Source organism: Spea bombifrons, chromosome 11 (genome assembly GCF_027358695.1).
Source record: "Spea bombifrons isolate aSpeBom1 chromosome 11, aSpeBom1.2.pri, whole genome shotgun sequence".
NCBI classification, from domain to species: Eukaryota; Metazoa; Chordata; class Amphibia; order Anura; family Pelobatidae; genus Spea; species Spea bombifrons.
This window is the reverse complement of record NC_071097.1, coordinates 16,646,340-16,663,434: the sequence shown is the minus strand read 5'-3', so window position 1 is coordinate 16,663,434 and position 17,095 is coordinate 16,646,340. Positions and strand designations below refer to the sequence as shown.

At 41.4% G+C, this 17,095-nt stretch overlaps 1 protein-coding gene across 4 annotated transcripts in view; it reads left to right on the top strand.

The window, feature by feature from the left end:
• The window catches only part of ZSWIM8 (zinc finger SWIM-type containing 8), a 51,757-nt gene extending 37,323 nt beyond the window's left edge, over positions 1 to 14,434 (top strand). Inside the window, exons 13-27 of one of the 4 annotated variants that reach the window (XM_053450552.1) lie at positions 3,366 to 3,545; positions 4,596 to 4,779; positions 5,697 to 5,795; positions 6,353 to 6,477; positions 6,566 to 6,800; positions 7,317 to 7,469; positions 7,879 to 8,101; positions 8,185 to 8,474; positions 9,345 to 9,568; positions 9,675 to 10,148; positions 10,916 to 11,084; positions 11,434 to 11,607; positions 11,946 to 12,065; positions 12,854 to 13,032; positions 14,231 to 14,434. In XM_053450552.1, coding sequence (XP_053306527.1) covers positions 3,366 to 3,545; positions 4,596 to 4,779; positions 5,697 to 5,795; positions 6,353 to 6,477; positions 6,566 to 6,800; positions 7,317 to 7,469; positions 7,879 to 8,101; positions 8,185 to 8,474; positions 9,345 to 9,568; positions 9,675 to 10,148; positions 10,916 to 11,084; positions 11,434 to 11,607; positions 11,946 to 12,065; positions 12,854 to 13,032; positions 14,231 to 14,434 — 3,033 coding nt within the window. The remainder of the gene's footprint in view (positions 1 to 3,365; positions 3,546 to 4,595; positions 4,780 to 5,696; positions 5,796 to 6,352; positions 6,478 to 6,565; positions 6,801 to 7,316; positions 7,470 to 7,878; positions 8,102 to 8,184; positions 8,475 to 9,344; positions 9,569 to 9,674; positions 10,149 to 10,915; positions 11,085 to 11,433; positions 11,608 to 11,945; positions 12,066 to 12,853; positions 13,033 to 14,230) is intronic. The other 3 variants (XM_053450554.1, XM_053450555.1, XM_053450553.1) reach the window with 3 other exon arrangements.
• The last annotated feature ends 2,661 nt before the right edge of the window (positions 14,435 to 17,095 follow it).

Sequence of the window (17,095 nt, the reverse complement as noted above, 5' to 3'; positions counted from 1 at the left end):
GCGATCTTTTCTACCACGCCATTGGGTCACCCTCACCACGGATGCCTCCAAGGTAGGCTGGGGAGCTCATCTACGCGACCTCTGCAGTCAGGGCACCTGGTCCTTAATCGATCAAGCCCAATCATCAAACTTTCGGGAACTGAAAGCTGTGTTCCTGGCTCTCAAGACCTTCGGTCCAAGATTACGGGGGAAAGCTGTGAGAATCCAGTCCGACAATGCCACCACAGTCTCATATATAAACAGACAAGGTGGCACCCGAATTCCAAAACTACAGGACCTTTCAGACCATCTCATGCGCTGGGCCCAAAGAAACCTGGAGGATTTAGCAGCGACACATATCAAAGGAGTAGACAACAGTCTGGCGGACGATCTCAGCAGATCCCGTTGCTCCCAAGCAAACTGGTCCCTGGACAAAAGCATTTTTTCTCTCCTAGTTCAAAGATTCGGCCTACCAGATATAGACCTTATGGCGACCAGACAAAACAGGAAATTACCAGTGTTCGCCTCCCTTTACAGGCAGGACAATCCTCCCCTGCTAGACGGAATGTCAGTGATTTGGTCTTTCAAGATGGCTTATGTGTTTCCTCCAGTAGCCATGATTCCTCGGATCCTCCTCAAGATTCGGGTAGACAGAGCCAGGGTTTTAGCTATTCTCCCTTATTGGCCGAATCGAAGTTGGTTTTCGGAGCTGCTCAGTATGGCAATTTCAGTATGGGAGCTGCCAGTTTCCTCCCATCTTCTGGAAAACAAGAACCTGTCCAAGGAGGTTCTTCTGCAGTTCAGATTGACGGCCTGGCTGCTGCAAGGATGATCCTCCAGAGCAGAGGCATTTCCAATTCTATGTCAGAGATCCTCTTGGGTTCAGTACGAAGATCTACGTCCACTATTTATCTTCGAGTCTGGAATAAATTCCTCCACTGGTGTGTCTCCAAAGGTTTGGATTTCTCTTCTCCCCCCACAAGTTCTGTTCTGGATTTTTTGCAGGAAGGTTTTTCAGCGGGTCTCACAGTCTCGACGCTTAAGGGACAGGTTTCAGCCCTGAGTCATTTTCTCCTGTCTGAGTTGGCATCCCAAATTCTCGTCAGGCGTTTCTTTAAGGCTGCCATCATTCAACGGCCTCCCAGACGGTCGCATTTTCCCTCCTGGGATTTGTCATTGGTCCTCCAAGCACTCTGCTCTGAACCATTCGAACCTTTGGAAGAGGTATCTCTAAAATTTTTATCCCTCAAGACGGCTTTTCTGGTAGCCATTACCTCAGCGAGGAGGGTCAGTGAACTTCAGGCTCTTTCCGCGGCTCCAGAATTTACCATTTTCCACCAAGATAAAGTCGTCCTGTATGTTAAACCTTCTTTTTTGCCCAAGGTTATCTCGGAAGCTAATGTCAATCAGCCATTAATTTTGCCCTCTTTCTTCCCGTCTCCTTCAACTCCGGAAGAATCACTCTGGCACACTTTAGACGTCCGCAGAGCTCTACGAATTTATATAGACCGCACTGCCTTTTTCCGCTCCATGGATCAGTTGTTTATTAATTATTTTGGTAGATCTACAGGCAATGCGGCCTCCAAGCACACGATATCTCGATGGCTTTCCGACACTATTCGCTTAACCTACTCTCTCAGCGGTCAGGTTCTTTCATCCCACGTTACTGCTCACTCCACCAGAGCTATGGCTACATCCTGGGCTGAAAGGTCTTCGGCATCTCCAGAAGAAATATGCAAAGCAGCTACTTGGTCTTCCTTTCACACGTTTATCAAGCATTACCGGCTAGACATCTTCTCCTCCTCTGATGCTGACTTCGGGCGTAAGGTGCTTCAGGCAGTTACCTCGTGACCATTTTTTCCCCCCACCCAGGAGGGGTCATCTTGCTATATCCCCGTGGTACTGACACTACACGACGGGAAAAATAGTAATTTTACTTACCGTAAATTCTTTTTTCCTTAGTGTAGTGTCAGTACATGTATCCCTCCCTGTGCATTCTTGTATTAAATTATATTTTTTTTGCAAGCTATCTGGTGTGTCTTGGTACTTTCTGGAGGTATGAGGGTTGCCGGGTCTCTTATAGGGAGGAGTAGGAGGGGTTAGGAGGTATCTTAACCTCTTCGGTTCTAGGTCCTTGTCCCAGGAAGAGCGACACCCCGTGGTACTGACACTACACTAAGGAAAAAAGAATTTACGGTAAGTAAAATTACTATTTTTTATGAGCAAGTCCTAGAATTAGTGCTGTATCTTCACATAAAACATGGCATGGAAAGAGTTAAAACACTGGCATTTGAAATACTCATGTAGTTTTAAAAAATGTATGAATTAGTGCTGTATCTTCACATAAAACATGGCATGGAAATAGTTAAAACACTGGCATTTGAAATACTCATCTAGTTTTTAAAAATGTATGGTTTGATAGGTTAAATTGAATTTGCCGGACTCAAAGATGTCCCAAATAGGACATGGGCATAGCGTGACCAGATGTCAAAATGCCTTAAAAAAACAAAACAAAAAAAAAACAACAACCTGATAAACCTATGCATGGGGAGGGGTCACCGTACTGAAGCAATGTTGCTTAGCACATATTGGGGTGTTTGACAGTGACGTATACCAGGAGCTGTAAATTTGTACCTGAAGCACGGTGTGTGTGTGTAAAAAATAAAAAATATGACTACCACAAAATTTGGAAAAGGCTGGCAATAGACTTGCATGGAAATAGTTAAAATACTAGCATTTGAGTTACCCTGTGTGTCTAGTTTTGTAACACAGATGGTTTGATGGGGGTAAATTGACATCATCGGCTTCAAAGATGTCCCAAATAGGACATGGGGCAAAATGACCAGTTTTGAAATGGCCATATGCTACTTTTATTTATTGCCCTCTAATGTGCAAAAAATAAATTATAAAAACATTGAGTATTTCTAAATTCAGGACAAATATTAGAATCAATTTAGCAGTTTTTTCCAATAGCTTTTGTAGATGGCACCTTGCATTCCATGTTGATTGTGCCACTAGACCCTACATATGTTTAATTTTTCAACCTAGCTATTACTTGTACAATTGTGTGCCAGAAAAACCTTTATTTCATTCTCTGTACTAGTGTATGTTTACATTGCATATGTGCATATTCAGTTAATTTGAAAAGTCACAGTGTTTATAGGGCTTGTAGTGTCTCCTCCTTGTAAAGCAGGCTTCTCTGTGAGATGTTTTCACTTGTTCTTAGTGTTACCTATTGATTAATTCCCAGAACAAGTGAATGCTTTTAATGCATTCATCTCGGTTCAGTTTGAGTAGGAAAATAGATGCATCATTTCAATAAATCCAAGAAAACAAAACTTATTCCATGTTGCATGAATATTTCCAAAGTTTATCTTATTCACTAGGGTAAAAAGAACAAAGTTTCTACCAGCAAGCAGACCTGGATAGCTACAAATACATTGTCCAAAGCAGCTTTCCTCCTATCCGTGCTGAGTGAGCGGCAGGAGTACCACAACCTGGCTTTCTGCATTGGGATGTTTGCCTTGGAGCTTCAGAGACCCCCAGCCTCCACCAAAGCACTGGAGGTATATATATTATATATTATATATATTACACACACGCACACTTTATCCGTTTTACCATTTAGTTTTAATGCTCTACTGCACAAAGAGGGAGATTTGTACTAACAGATGGTTACTACTGCTAGAGCAGAAAATATTTCCTGCTGGTACATTTCATTTTATGCCAGAAAGAAAAATTTGACTTAAATATTACAGCAGGCAAGCTGTCCAAAACATTTCTGTCTGGTGCATACTTGATCTGGGCTCTTCTTTATTTATTTATTCTTCTTTATGGAAAGTTAAAAGAACTCTGCAATATATTAAGTCCCGTGGAATACACAATTCAGCATCTGTGTCTCTAAATTCTGCTGCAAGTGAGAGTGAATCCCAGAGACCAAGTGAAGCCTCCATCTGTGCACAACCAGCACTGTAGTGCTGCTGTGCAGTGCAGGCAAATATATAAATGACACACAGAAGAAAGCCATGTGCTCTAACTCCCATCACTCTTGGGCGGCAGCAACGGCTATAGTATTCATCAACCCAAAATACATAGAGCAAACACCAAGAAATTGTTACCTGCGCACTATCCTAAATCCCTATGCTTACCTTTAGCTCAAAGTAGCAAGGTGAATTGTTCAGTGTAGGGCTCGGCTAAGAGGTTTGCAGTGACGTGGCAGATGAGCTTCCACTTTAAATGGCCATTGGAGTGAAACTAAAAACCTCCATTTGTCTACATAAGCATAGGGATTTGGGATAGTGCGCAGGTGACTATTTTTTGGTGTTTGTTCTAAATATATAAATGATGCAACAAATGCAGACCCCTCACCACCAGGGGTCCTGGGGAAAATATCATGAATCTGTCCTTTTGGCTATATTGTACGTCTGTGGTTTACTGCATAGGATTCTGGGAAATGCAGTTCTGCTCATCTAACAATACTTAAGTTAGAAAAGAAGCATTATCATTTTGAATTCCTGTATTGAGGACTGGTGCACTTGGTGCAAGTATTATAGCGGTATGTGTATATAAAGATTTTTCAGTTATTTGTTAATGCTTACCTTTCTGTTGGCCTCCAGGTAAAGCTGGCATATCAAGAGTCTGAAATTGTGTCACTTCTTAAAAAGATTCCACTGGATAGCAATGAAATGAACATTATTCGTGGGCGAGCGAAGGATTTGCGTGATGGAACGCTCTGTGACTACCGGCCTGTCCTGCCTCTCATGCTGGCTAGTTTTATCTTTGATGTCCTTTGCGCTCCAGGTAATGCTGCTTCTTGCTGTGTTTTAATCAGAGGATTAATTTGCGTAAATCGTTGATCTGAACCTGGTTGCTGGTTCTCAGGGCTTGGTACTTGAACTTGGCAACCACTTCCGTTCAGTGTTATAACTTCGGAGAAGCATGTGTATACCATTGAGGCAGCCAGGACAATAGAAAAACAATTATTGCAATCCGTGATTACTTTCCACTACTTCACTTTAAGTGAGTTTCATTGGGGCTAGCTGAAATTAATTAACGTGTCAATTTACTAAAGTAAACACGACTTTCAATTGAACCCAAAATGACAACTTTGCTACACGTTTTTACTAAAGTTGCTTTTCACATTAAATCAAATTCAGTCAAGTTGGCCTTCCAGGTTCACTTCGAGGAGTGGACAAATTGTTCAGTTTTAGCCAACTCAATTGAATTTGCTTAAACAAGTCGGCTTTACAGTCGGCTCGGTTAAACTCTGTATACCCCAACTTTACCATCAACTGTCAAGCTTGATACCAGTAGATCCAACTCAACAGCAACTTGACATTTTTGAGGATATACAAGTTGCTGTAGCTTGTCCTATTGATATGTACTAAGTTGACCTGAATGTCTTTGCCAAATTGTCCTTGCAGCACTTCGTAACAGTTCCTCCACCATTCTATTCAATGGAAGAGGAAGGGACCTAACAACTTGGTCTCGAAAACTTGCAATTAAACTCCCAATAAATGGTATCATTTTAACTATACTTTTCTCCTGTTTTCTCAACGGCTAACACAGTACAAACCCTTTTATCATTTTTCATCATGGACGCTATGTTGTCTTCACGAGGACCTGTGATTTTCTTGTTGAAACACGACTTAATGCATAGGGAATGTGTCCACTGTTTGCAGTGCTATTACTCCTATTCATTTTCTTCCTTTTTGCAGCAGTTTCCCCCACAGGCTCCCGGCCTCCAAGTCGGAACCGCAACAGTGAGATGCCTGGGGATGAAGAACTTGGGTTTGAAGCCGCTGTGGCCGCATTGGGTATGTTCAGAGTGTTTACCTTTGGGATGTACCTATTGATGATTGTTTTTGTCTGTTTTCCTCCTCTAGTCACAGACTTTATGAAGTTCATAGATAAGCCCTGGTTTATATTGTCTTGTAGCAATAACTATAAAACACGAATTTCCAGTGCAAATGTTGGTGGGGAATTTGGTCTTCTTTGTTGAAGATCTGCACACTTTCCACGCTGCTGCTTCCCCCTGGTGGAAATATGTGATGCATTCAATTGCTTACATTAAAGGGGGAAAGTTATATATGTATTTTGCTTGCTGTTCTTGTTAAACAAAAGAGATAAGCTGAGATATGCAACTACTGTATTGAGTACTCATGCTTTTAACTCTGAGATACAGATAGGCCTAATTAGGAGCCAAATTGTTTTGATGAGGCAGCAATTAGGTAGTTAATATGTTATATACATTTAAGAGGGTTGGAAAGCCGCAGCGTTTTTATAGAAATACTGTATGTATGTGGTATGCATATGAATCCATGTGGTCTGTTAGTTGAGTAATTCCTCATTTTTATCACGACCCTCTTTGTAGGAATGAAGACCACAGTCAGTGAAGCTGAACATCCGTTACTTTGTGAAGGCACTAGACGAGAGAAGGGGGATTTGGCTCTTGACCTAATGATAACTTACAAAGACGACCAGTCCAAGTTAAAAAAGGTATTACAATGACTGCTAATAGGTCTTGCTGTACATGAAAATGATTTGTCTTTTATTTTTTTTACTTTTTTTTTTTTTTACAATCCAGATTTTGGATAAGTTGTTGGACAGAGAAAGTCAGACGCACAAACCGCAGACCCTGAGTTCCTTCTACTCTTCCAGTAAACCAACTACTGCAAACCAAAAATCTCCTTCTAAGCATGCCTCGCAGTCATCTGCCGCAATCCTAATATCAGGTAGCCCAGCAGCTCACCAGCAACCAGGAGTGGCCACTGCGGTCCATGGAAACCTAGGTGAAAACTTTCCAGAGAAGAACACACAGGGTACACTAGCATTGCTCTCCATCAAACTAACAGTTTGTTAGTATGCAGAATGCCTAATGGATAAAAATCCCAGCATTGTGTAAGAGCTTTAGAACAGTGTTTATCAAGAACACCATTTCTATGTCTCCTCATGTAAACCTAAGTGACCCATTTCAATAGCACAGGGTTAAACGATAAACAGCGTGACCCACATCTCCTCATTTAAGCATATCCTATACTGCTGCCGGCATTTGGAGACCAGTGTTGAGAAACTCTGATATTGGAGATTGCGGTTTGCCCAACGTAATCCTGATTACAGCAGGCAAGCATGAAAACGCTTTGAAAACTTTATTTCTATTAAGCATCTCTGCTGACGAGATGCTAATAGATTATATTATGTTGTATTCCTACCAAAACAAAACACACATGTGAAGGCGATCCTGTGTTTCTTCTATTGTTATGGGTTTGCCAAGAACAATCAGCAGATCAAAAGTCATTGGCAGTGCGCGTTTGAAATGGCATTACCATGTATTACAGATAGCTCTCAGAGATCAACTAACGAGCCTGCGGGGGAAGCCCAGGTCTATAAGCAGGAAGGGAAGGTTCCAAGCCGTCTCGCTCTGGGAAACAGAGGAGGTTACAATGGCAGATGCTGGGGGTCACCTGTACGTCAGAAAAAGAAACACACAGGTAAGTCTTGGAGATCAAAAGGTGCTTCAACAAAGTATTAGTTTAAGGGTGTACACACTTATGCAACCAGGTTATTGTGAGTTTTTGTTTCTTTGTCGTCGCCCCACCCCTTAAAGATTTCAGCTTGTTTTGCAATTGAATTGAAAGCTCCAGGACTGCTCTTATTTGCTGATTGATTTGAACTATAAAATTATATTTGCTGTGTATGACTAATTTAGAATAACAATAGAAGTGGAAAGCTCATTCAAATATTCCATTGAGTGATAACTGACCCTAAATGGGTGTAGAATTACCCGTTAAAAGTATGCCATGGTGTCCATAACCCCAGATGCCATCTGTCTGAACCGGGGCTAAAAGATTTAGTAAAATAGTCTTTTCTGTTACATTAAAGCTATGCTTGGTGTTATAGGCATGGCCAGCATTGACAGCAGTGCACCAGAAACAACATCCGATAGTTCCCCGACTTTGAGCCGGCGTCCTTTACGTGGAGGTTGGGGAGCAACGCCTTGGGGAAGAGGCCAAGATAGTGATAGTATCAGCAGCTCCTCCAGTGACTCTCTGGGATCATCCTCCTCCAGTGGCAGCAGAAGGGCCAGTGGCGGAGCTCGAGCCAAGACAGTCGAAGTTGGAAGGTAAGGCGCTGCCAGGTGATTTATTATCCTAAGCAATCATTCCTACAGCTCGGCCTCCTCTAAATCCATGAAATTGTTTCCAGATACAAAGGACGTCGCTTGGAGAGCCATGCGCCCCACGTCCCTAATCAGCCCTCTGAAGCTGCTGCCCACTTTTACTTCGAGCTGGCCAAGACTGTCCTGATTAAAGCTGGAGGAAACAGCAGCACCTCCATCTTCACGCATCCATCATCTAGCGGTGGACACCAAGGACCCCACCGCAACCTGCACCTCTGTGCCTTTGAAATAGGACTGTATGCCTTGGGTCTCCATAATTTTGTTTCTCCTAATTGGCTGTCTAGAACATACTCTTCACATGTATCCTGGATAACTGGTGAGAATACTACAGCACCGACCCTTGCGTTCATACAGTTGTACTCAAAATTTTAATTTTTTTAATGCAGGTTGGAGTCTATTTTGCAAATTGGAGCATGCATTCTTTTATTATTGAAGTTGGAAAATTAAACTTTTTTGCAGAAAAAAAGGGTTATTTAGATTTGCTGATTATAAGCCTACACTACTGATAAAAGTCAGCCATTTCAGTGAAAAATAAAATGGGGGGCTGCACTGTGAGTGTCTAAAGCTTAGTCCGATCCACGTTTCACTGGATGCGCTGGCGATGCCTTAGCCTTTTTTGGTCTCGTTTAGCTTGCTTAGTACAATTTATACAAACATAATTTGTGTCTTTATACTTGGTAAAAAAAACAAAAAAAAAAGTAGCCTGCACTTCAGCCATGTTTCCTGATGAAGCATCGCCTCATTTTAAGATGAAGTCCCACTGAAGCATAAAATACAGTGCTGTATAAAGTACAGTTTTTGTCACTTTGGTTCTATTTATTTTTGATCCAACAAACTTCTTTTACCTTCGGAGCTAGAGGCTGCTGCTGTTATTTTAGGTGACTTTCCCTGCTCAAAATGATTTATTATGGCAATGCCATAGTGCCAGGCTGGGTGATTAAGACCAAGCCTTTCTATTTGTATACCACAAGGCAGTGTGACAAGGGATCAAGGTTTGTCTAGCAGATTTGTCCCAGATAACACCGCTTAAACAGGTACAAAGAAACTAATATGCAGCCGCCTGAAAACATTCCAATGCAAAAGCTGTTTTAAAAATGCACAGTACTTTCAAAAACCTTTTGCTGCTAAAGTTTTTTTTTGTTTGTTAATAACTGAATATTGTAACAGACTTTTTTTGTAATTCTAGGCCAAGCCATGGAAATTGGCAGCGCAGCCTTAAATATCCTGGTGGAGTGCTGGGATGGGCATCTCACCCCACCGGAGGTGGCATCTCTCGCAGACAGGGCTTCCAGAGCTAGGGATTCAAACATGGTTCGTGCCGCAGCTGAACTCGCTCTTAGCTGCCTTCCCCATGCGCATGCATTGAACCCTAATGAAATCCAGAGAGCTCTGGTACAGTGCAAGGAGCAGGTACGTAGAGTCTGGAAAGCATATCATATACTGGATCCGTGATCTGTAGCAGGTACTACAAGTATTTCAACACATTTTAAATTAATTTATCTGTTTTTTTCTCTAGGATAACCTTATGTTAGAGAAAGCATGTATGGCTGTAGAAGATGCTGCTAAGGGTGGAGGTGTTTATCCAGAGGTCTTGTTCGAGGTGGCCCATCAGTGGTACTGGTTGTATGAACAGATGGTTGGTGGAACTCCTGCACAGCGTGAGGGAGCCACCGGCTGCAGCGCAGGAGGAGCTCGCTCTGTGGTCGAAGCTGTCCGAGGAATAGCAGATAGTCGGATAATTCCAGAAACTTCCACTGTTACTGTGGCCGCGGCAGTGACCGCAGCAACGGTGGTGCCGGTGATATCTGTTGGATCAACAATTTACCAGCAACATACAGCAATGGCTCATGCGCACACACAAGGACTTCATCCTTACACCACGTTGCAAACGCACATACCGTCTGTGTGCAGCCCGCAGTACATAGGAATCCCCCGCCAGCAAATCCCCCAGTCTGCCGTCTTTCCAGTCCCAGGAACCCTGTATACGCAGGTAAGGTTGCTGGAAGTGGTGGAAAGAAAACATTTTAACATTTGGTGAACAATTTCTGATTTACTTTTGCAGCGGTCTCGCAGGCTCAATTGGAAGTTAGGAAGATGTAAATCATTGGTAGGGCTTTTATGGCAAATGCAAATAATGTGCCACAATGGGAAATAGCCAGTTTGCATATGGACCTATGCGGTCCTGTCACAAATACATTGACGTATGTATTTATAAATTGAATTTAATCGGAAAGGCATGATGTGTGCCCAAATGTAAAAGACCCTTTACCAGACTGTAGTGAATCACTAGGACATGGTACTGATTTATTTCTACGTTGAAAACACACCTCATTAGTAAATAGTTATCTTATGGTGGGCAATATAATAATGTAATATGTATTATCTGACGGTGGGCACTTACATACACCATCATGACAGCTTACACGGCCCATCCAGTATATACTGCATGCACATACCAACCAACGATTTTTAGGGTAATGCCACTATTTTGAAGAAAAGTAAAAGATTCATTGATCCAGTTTGTTAATCTTTGATTTGTCTTAACACTCAATATAGTACAACTTTAATAAAGAGGTTTGTTATACTATTAGCTTTATTAACCTAATTGGCACAAATTGTTTGCTCTTTTGTTTTGTAGGTTTTACAGCCCATTCACATAATTGATATTTGAAATGTTAATCTATTTTCAGTTTCTTTGTAGCCACAGCCTTATACAGTTGTGGGTCCCTGTGTGATAGTCTAACACTTGTATTGCAGAGTGTTCACCCAGCATTCATAGGTGGCCAGTATCCGTACACTGTAACAACTCCATCTTTGGCAGCTACTGCGGTGTCCTTTCCTGGGGCGCCTGTCCCTTCGATGACACAGATTGCGGTCCATCCGTACCACACAGAAGCGGGACTGTCTCTGACATCGAATGTAGCAAGTGAGTAAATGGGCATCCTTCATTGGGGAGCCGCAACTCCTCTGCAAGCTCTTTCCTTTATCAAAAATTCAATTCTGCGGGGCTTATTCGCTAGAGAAGTCATTTGGAAGAATAAAACTAGTGTGTTTATGCTCCATCTGGCTTATTTCAGCCTCCTGTGACAGTGGGTTGATATGGCTGGACAGTAGATAACCATGTACAGAAGGGAAATATTAATTTGGAGTTATGTAAGGCTCCTTTCCAGAAAGTCTGGAGAATCCAACACCAAGTTGTCATGGAATTCCCATGGCAGGAAGGAAACGGGACATCACAATGACCTCTCTGCAGTTACTGCTTCTCTTGTTTCTAGTAGGGACCGTCCATACGGGAACAGCATTTCCAGCCATCCAGGCATCGAATCTGACGAGTGTGAGCACTCAGCCTGCATCGCTCGTCACTGGGAGCTTTCCATCAGAAGACGAACAGCACAGTCAGCCCGTTAGCCCGCAGGGCCTGCACTACCTCCACTCAGCCTACCGAGTCGGTAAGTAAACCCCAGGTTACGGAAATGGAAACACGATGATTGAGTAATGTTCTGAACATACATTAATTCCATGCAGAGTATTATTTTCCCCAAAGAAAACGTAACTGGTGATGATTTTGTGTGCGCATTATAATTAATTATCTTTCATGGTTCAAATGGACTAAAAAGAAGAGAACAAGCGAGCGTGTAGTTATAGTGTTGCATGTATATTCAGATTTCATTTAATTGTACAGATAAAGTAATACTGTACAGCTGCATATGTTGTGTAACTTTGGGAGAAGTTATTTGAATGTGCCAAATACATTAACATTCACCCACAAACCATGTCTTGTCTCCAGGGATGTTGGCTTTAGAGATGCTGGGTCGGAGAGCCCACAATGACCACCCAAACAACTTCTCTAGAAGCCCCCCTTATACAGAAGACGTGAAGTGGCTGCTGGGTTTAGCTGCCAAATTAGGTAAGGAACACAAGAGTTAACTCGCCTATGCTTTGGTGTCTCTACATGTGAATTTTCTCATCTTGTATGCTCTGTCGAATGCCAAGGTCCTCCTGTTGCAAAAACCACTTTGTGTTAATGAGTCTGAGTTTATGCATCCTCGGCTAACTGACCTTTCAGCGAGAGCTCATCGCCTCTGGCTTGTTTGCTAGAATGCACTAGCAGAAAATATGACCTTCATTATCTCTAGCACTGAAGGGACCTTCATGGGTTAAATCAATGTTCTATGTCATTCCTGTTTGTGAATTAGAGTGAATAATACAAATATCTTTAGAAAGAAAGGTGAGCATCTTACAGAAGAAACATAAGGAGGTTACATGACAATTTGATGGAATAATTTAGCTTGGGGAGAGCATGTTACTTTGTTAGGTGTCAGAACGTGATTGCTTGCGCTAGAGTAAATCAATTCCGACATGAATGATTACTTTATTCTACAGAGGCATAACTAGGGTCTGGAAAAAGGTGCTGCGTAATAAACACTTCATATAGCGCCTTCCTTCATGTGCGAGATCAAGCCCTGAACTAGTGTCGCACATTGCTAGAGGGCACGGGCATCGCTGCCCATTACCTGTGGTGACCCATGCAATTTATGGCCCTGTTACTTAATTAGGCTGACACTAGACAAGCACAAAAGGGCTCATTTCTATCATTTTTTTCTCAGAATCGGTTAACAGTATGACTAAGTGCTTGTGACGAAGCTAGCGAACACTATTAATTATCTTGAATATTCCTCATTTTTTCCCCCAAAGGTGTCAACTATGTGCATCAGTTCTGCGTGGGGGCAGCCAAAGGTGTGCTCAGCCCGTTTGTACTACAGGAGATCATCATGGAGGCGCTCCAGAGATTAAACCCGGCACACATACACAACCACCTGCGCACCCCTGCATTTCACCAACTAGTGCAACGCTGCCAACAGTCCTATATGCAGGTAACCCCCCCCCCCCCGCTTCAGACAAAGCAATGCCTGCAACTGTGTGAATTTAGTGCAAGGAATATTGCATAAAATACAGATTTTTTTAATGGTGGGATGATTCATAACCTGTAGTGTTATAGTGCAAGTTTTAAATTGCCATGTTTAATTGCCGTTTAATAGTCCTTGAGTTTAGGATAGCGAAAGAGGATCTGCCACTTCACCCAAAACCTACCTTTTACAGATCTATACACAAAATCAATCTGTGTAACTGCGCATGCTGATTTTTGTAATACGTTAAAAGCCTACTTTATATGTATACCACGGGAGCCGCTATCTTCATGGCATGCTTTGACAATGTATGTAATAATTCTTCCCTTTTGCCATACCTCTCTCCTATTGTTAAAGGGAAAGTCTCACAAATTAATTTTTTATTAAATATATTTAGTTTCCTGTATTAAAACTATAAAATCCCCCAACCCGACACTGTCTTGTGTAGCTTCTTTAGGTGTTTTCCCTGCTCGAGTAACGTAACGAGCTGACTCTTTTTGGCAATGCTGATGACTTACAACAATGCCAACTCTGAGTCTGCAGATAACTGGAATATAAAGCGATAAAACCACGTTTTCTTCAGTGCTAACACACAGTACAGTATTTTACGCTGCAAGAAAAATATACTTTTTAATTGCTGAGAAAAAAAGGACAAGCTATGGCAAGTTTTAATTAACAAATGTAGTTACCGGTATGTTAAAAGCTTTCACGGTGCCCCTTTAAAATGTAGGGATTACTTGTGGATAAACCTTTTGTAATGTATTTTTGTTGATTTTCTTTTATTATACTTGCTATTGTGTTTTGCTTCAGGGAAAAAGTTGACGTGAGATTTCCAATTATCCATTACTAATTTACTAATATCTAACAAAGGACAGTGGTATGGAGATGATGGTTTACGTTTCTGTTCTAGGACTTTGTGTTTTGGTTTAGGTTTTTTTTACCTTGGCTAATTATTATTAAAGCTGGCTAAGCCATTGTGGGCTTAATTTAAGGGAGCCTCTATCTGTGGGGGGGGTAAAGTATAAGTTGGCCCAGGGATAAACGTTAGGGTTGTTTCATAAATGTATCACGAAGTTTGAATTAGAAGTGTCTGACTCGGCTTCTGCTCGTTTTGATGTGATTCTGAAACCCAGATGCTGACCGAGTCTTGTTACTTTTTTTGCAGTACATCCACCATCGGCTGATACACCTGACGCCAGCGGATTACGATGACTTTGTAAACGCCATCCGAAGTGCAAGGAGCGCGTTTTGTCTAACTCCTTTAGGAGCAATGCAGTTCAACGATATCCTCCAAAATTTGAAACGGGGAAAACAAACCAAGGAGTTATGGCAAAGAGTTTCTCTGGAAATGGCTACGTTCTCTCCTTGACATCAGAGGAGAATCCTGGAATGGAACAGAATCTGGTAGTACGGGCTTTACAGCTCCTCCAAGCGTATAGGACACTACACAGCTTCCACGTGCAGGACTAGACGTCTCACCACTTCCCACTGAAGCCCCCAGCTAGATTTGAAGCCATCAGATAGCGTCTCGCTAGCCGTTTACCTCGGCAACGGAAGGAGAACTTTCAGTCCAGTGGAGAGAAGCATTATCCTGGCTGCACCTATGTAGACTTTGGGCAAGGTTTTCTTTTTTTTTTTCTCATATTTCTAATTTTATTTCATTTAAAACAATGCAAAGCGGCAGTTTAATATCATTCCGTATAAAACACTTGTCTCTTGAGAGTGAATGATGACTTTGGTTGGGGCGAGCAGTCAGGATGGTAGAATGGGAGGCTGCCCCAGCCAGCTCACCGCTTCCGCTTTTCTCCCCGAGGGGTAGTTTGCAGTGTGTGTACACGTCTCCTTTCCGTCAGTTACGTCTTTGCTAAATATTTATTTTGGCTTTTATAAAAGGTGTGTTTTTTTTTTCTTTGCTTTAGCATCTGCCCTGTACACAAAACAGCATTATATATATAAGGTCAAAGCTGTTTCTCCCATCTCTATATGGTGGAAAAGGCTCTATTCTCAGATAACATACTTTAGACAATACCCTGAAACATACCTATTTCTTAAAACAGATTTAGGTTATCACCACCAAAGGGAATCATTCAGATGAATTTAATTCTTATATTTACAAATGTCCCCAAGGAAGCTCAGTATGATCTCCCATTTTTTCTTTCCTTTGGCTTGTTAAAAAAATAAGTCATGCTTTGTCATTTTTTTTTCCTAATTAAATGAAAAAACAAAAAAACTTCCACAAATTACTGGTGTGTAGTCCCAGAAATGACTTATTTGGAACATAATTACATATTTTATTATAAGCTATTGTTCCGCTATTTAATTCATCTTTTTGGATATTGCATAACATCCTTTTTTTAAAATGTCATTAAATGATTTTAATGTGGGGCATGGGTAAAATTTATTAAAATGTCATTTTGACCTGATGCAGCAAATTGTATTGAAGTCACCATCTAAAGCTATACGGTACAATGTCTGCATTTAATTCCATCTTGGTTGTTTTAGTGATTATTCAAAGCGTAAAACCGTGGATGAGTGAAGCTTTTCAAAATAGTAATGTTTGGTAACCATGCAGGCCTCTTTGGCTACTTCAAATACTGGCTTCTATACAGTCGGCAGGCGACTAGAAAATCCCATACGCATCATGCTCATTGCTAAATAATCTAACAAAGTATAATCGGTGAAATGCAAAAAGGTAGGAAGAAAACCTCCCTTTAACAAACTCCACGGTCTTACACATACATTCCCCGAATGAAATATCTTAAGAGGCAAGGAAGCAAGACAGTTAATGGATCCACAGAATGCTTCTTCTAGCGTTTATTTAGACGTGTTCAGCTGCGAGAGCCAAAAATTTCTCCATTATCATCATTCAATGTGAATGACACAATACATGAGGGTCCAGAGCGCAGGTGGGCAGAGGGCTTCATAGATAAAATTCCACATGTAGTCACGTTTCCTTGTGTTTTGGTTGAACATCTCCTACCCCTTTAAAAAGGTACATGGCATAAAATACTATATTGCATACTATTTACATTAACATACAAGAGTAAATAGACCATTGTACAAAATACACGATACCTACAGCTTAACTTAAAAAAAAAATAAACGATCCCGCCATCTTCTTCCCCCTTCCCTCACATTCTGTTAAGACAAAATATTGTGTAGCAGGTGCTTTAAATACTAGTGCTATCACTGCCTGAATGACATTAAAGGGTAAAGTCAATCATAAGAGGCGATATTCCATTCCTTCAGACAGAATGGAAATGATAGAGCAGCCTGCATTGCAGTACACTCTCCACATTACTGCAGAAGCTGGACCGTTCCATTAACACAGAGGGGGGGTATGGAAAATGGAGTTCTTTTCCTTGCATACAATTGCAAGAAAACAGTAACGCTCCAACCCCACTCCACAAAACTTGGAATGTTTATTGTGTACCTGAGCTGCCTGAATCCATCGCTATAATCAAAGAATCTGTAAACAGACTTCAGGATTCTAACAGCCCTCCAGTGTGAAACTGTAACCACTGCATTGGCAGTAGAAAGCAGACATTAGACAGGATTTAATTTACCTTAAGCAGGACCGAAGTAAGGTTATGTGTCTCCCAAATACAATAAGAGGCAGATGCTTTGTTTTTATGATGTTCCAGACACATCTAAACACACAGAATTATCAAGCTCTAGTCCCAACAAGTTGAATAGGCTTGCGGGTAACTGTCCTTCCTCAACACAATCTATTTGGTAGCTTCACAGTTCATAAACTAATTAGGAAAATAACTCAACCTCAGCAAATAATTTAATATCCCAGTTTTAAAAAAAAATTAAAATGATTTCATGATTGTTTCTTTACCTTCCCATTACAAAATGTTTTTTTTCCAACAAGTAATGTGTTTACAGGTTTTCTCACTGGTAGTAACAATGCTCAGATGTCTATTAAAAGGCTGAAGATCACTTTTGGGAGACAGAAAACCTATACAGAAATGCCCTGGTCACACACTGTGAATTGCTTACTGCAAGATACAGGCTAGGGAAAGGG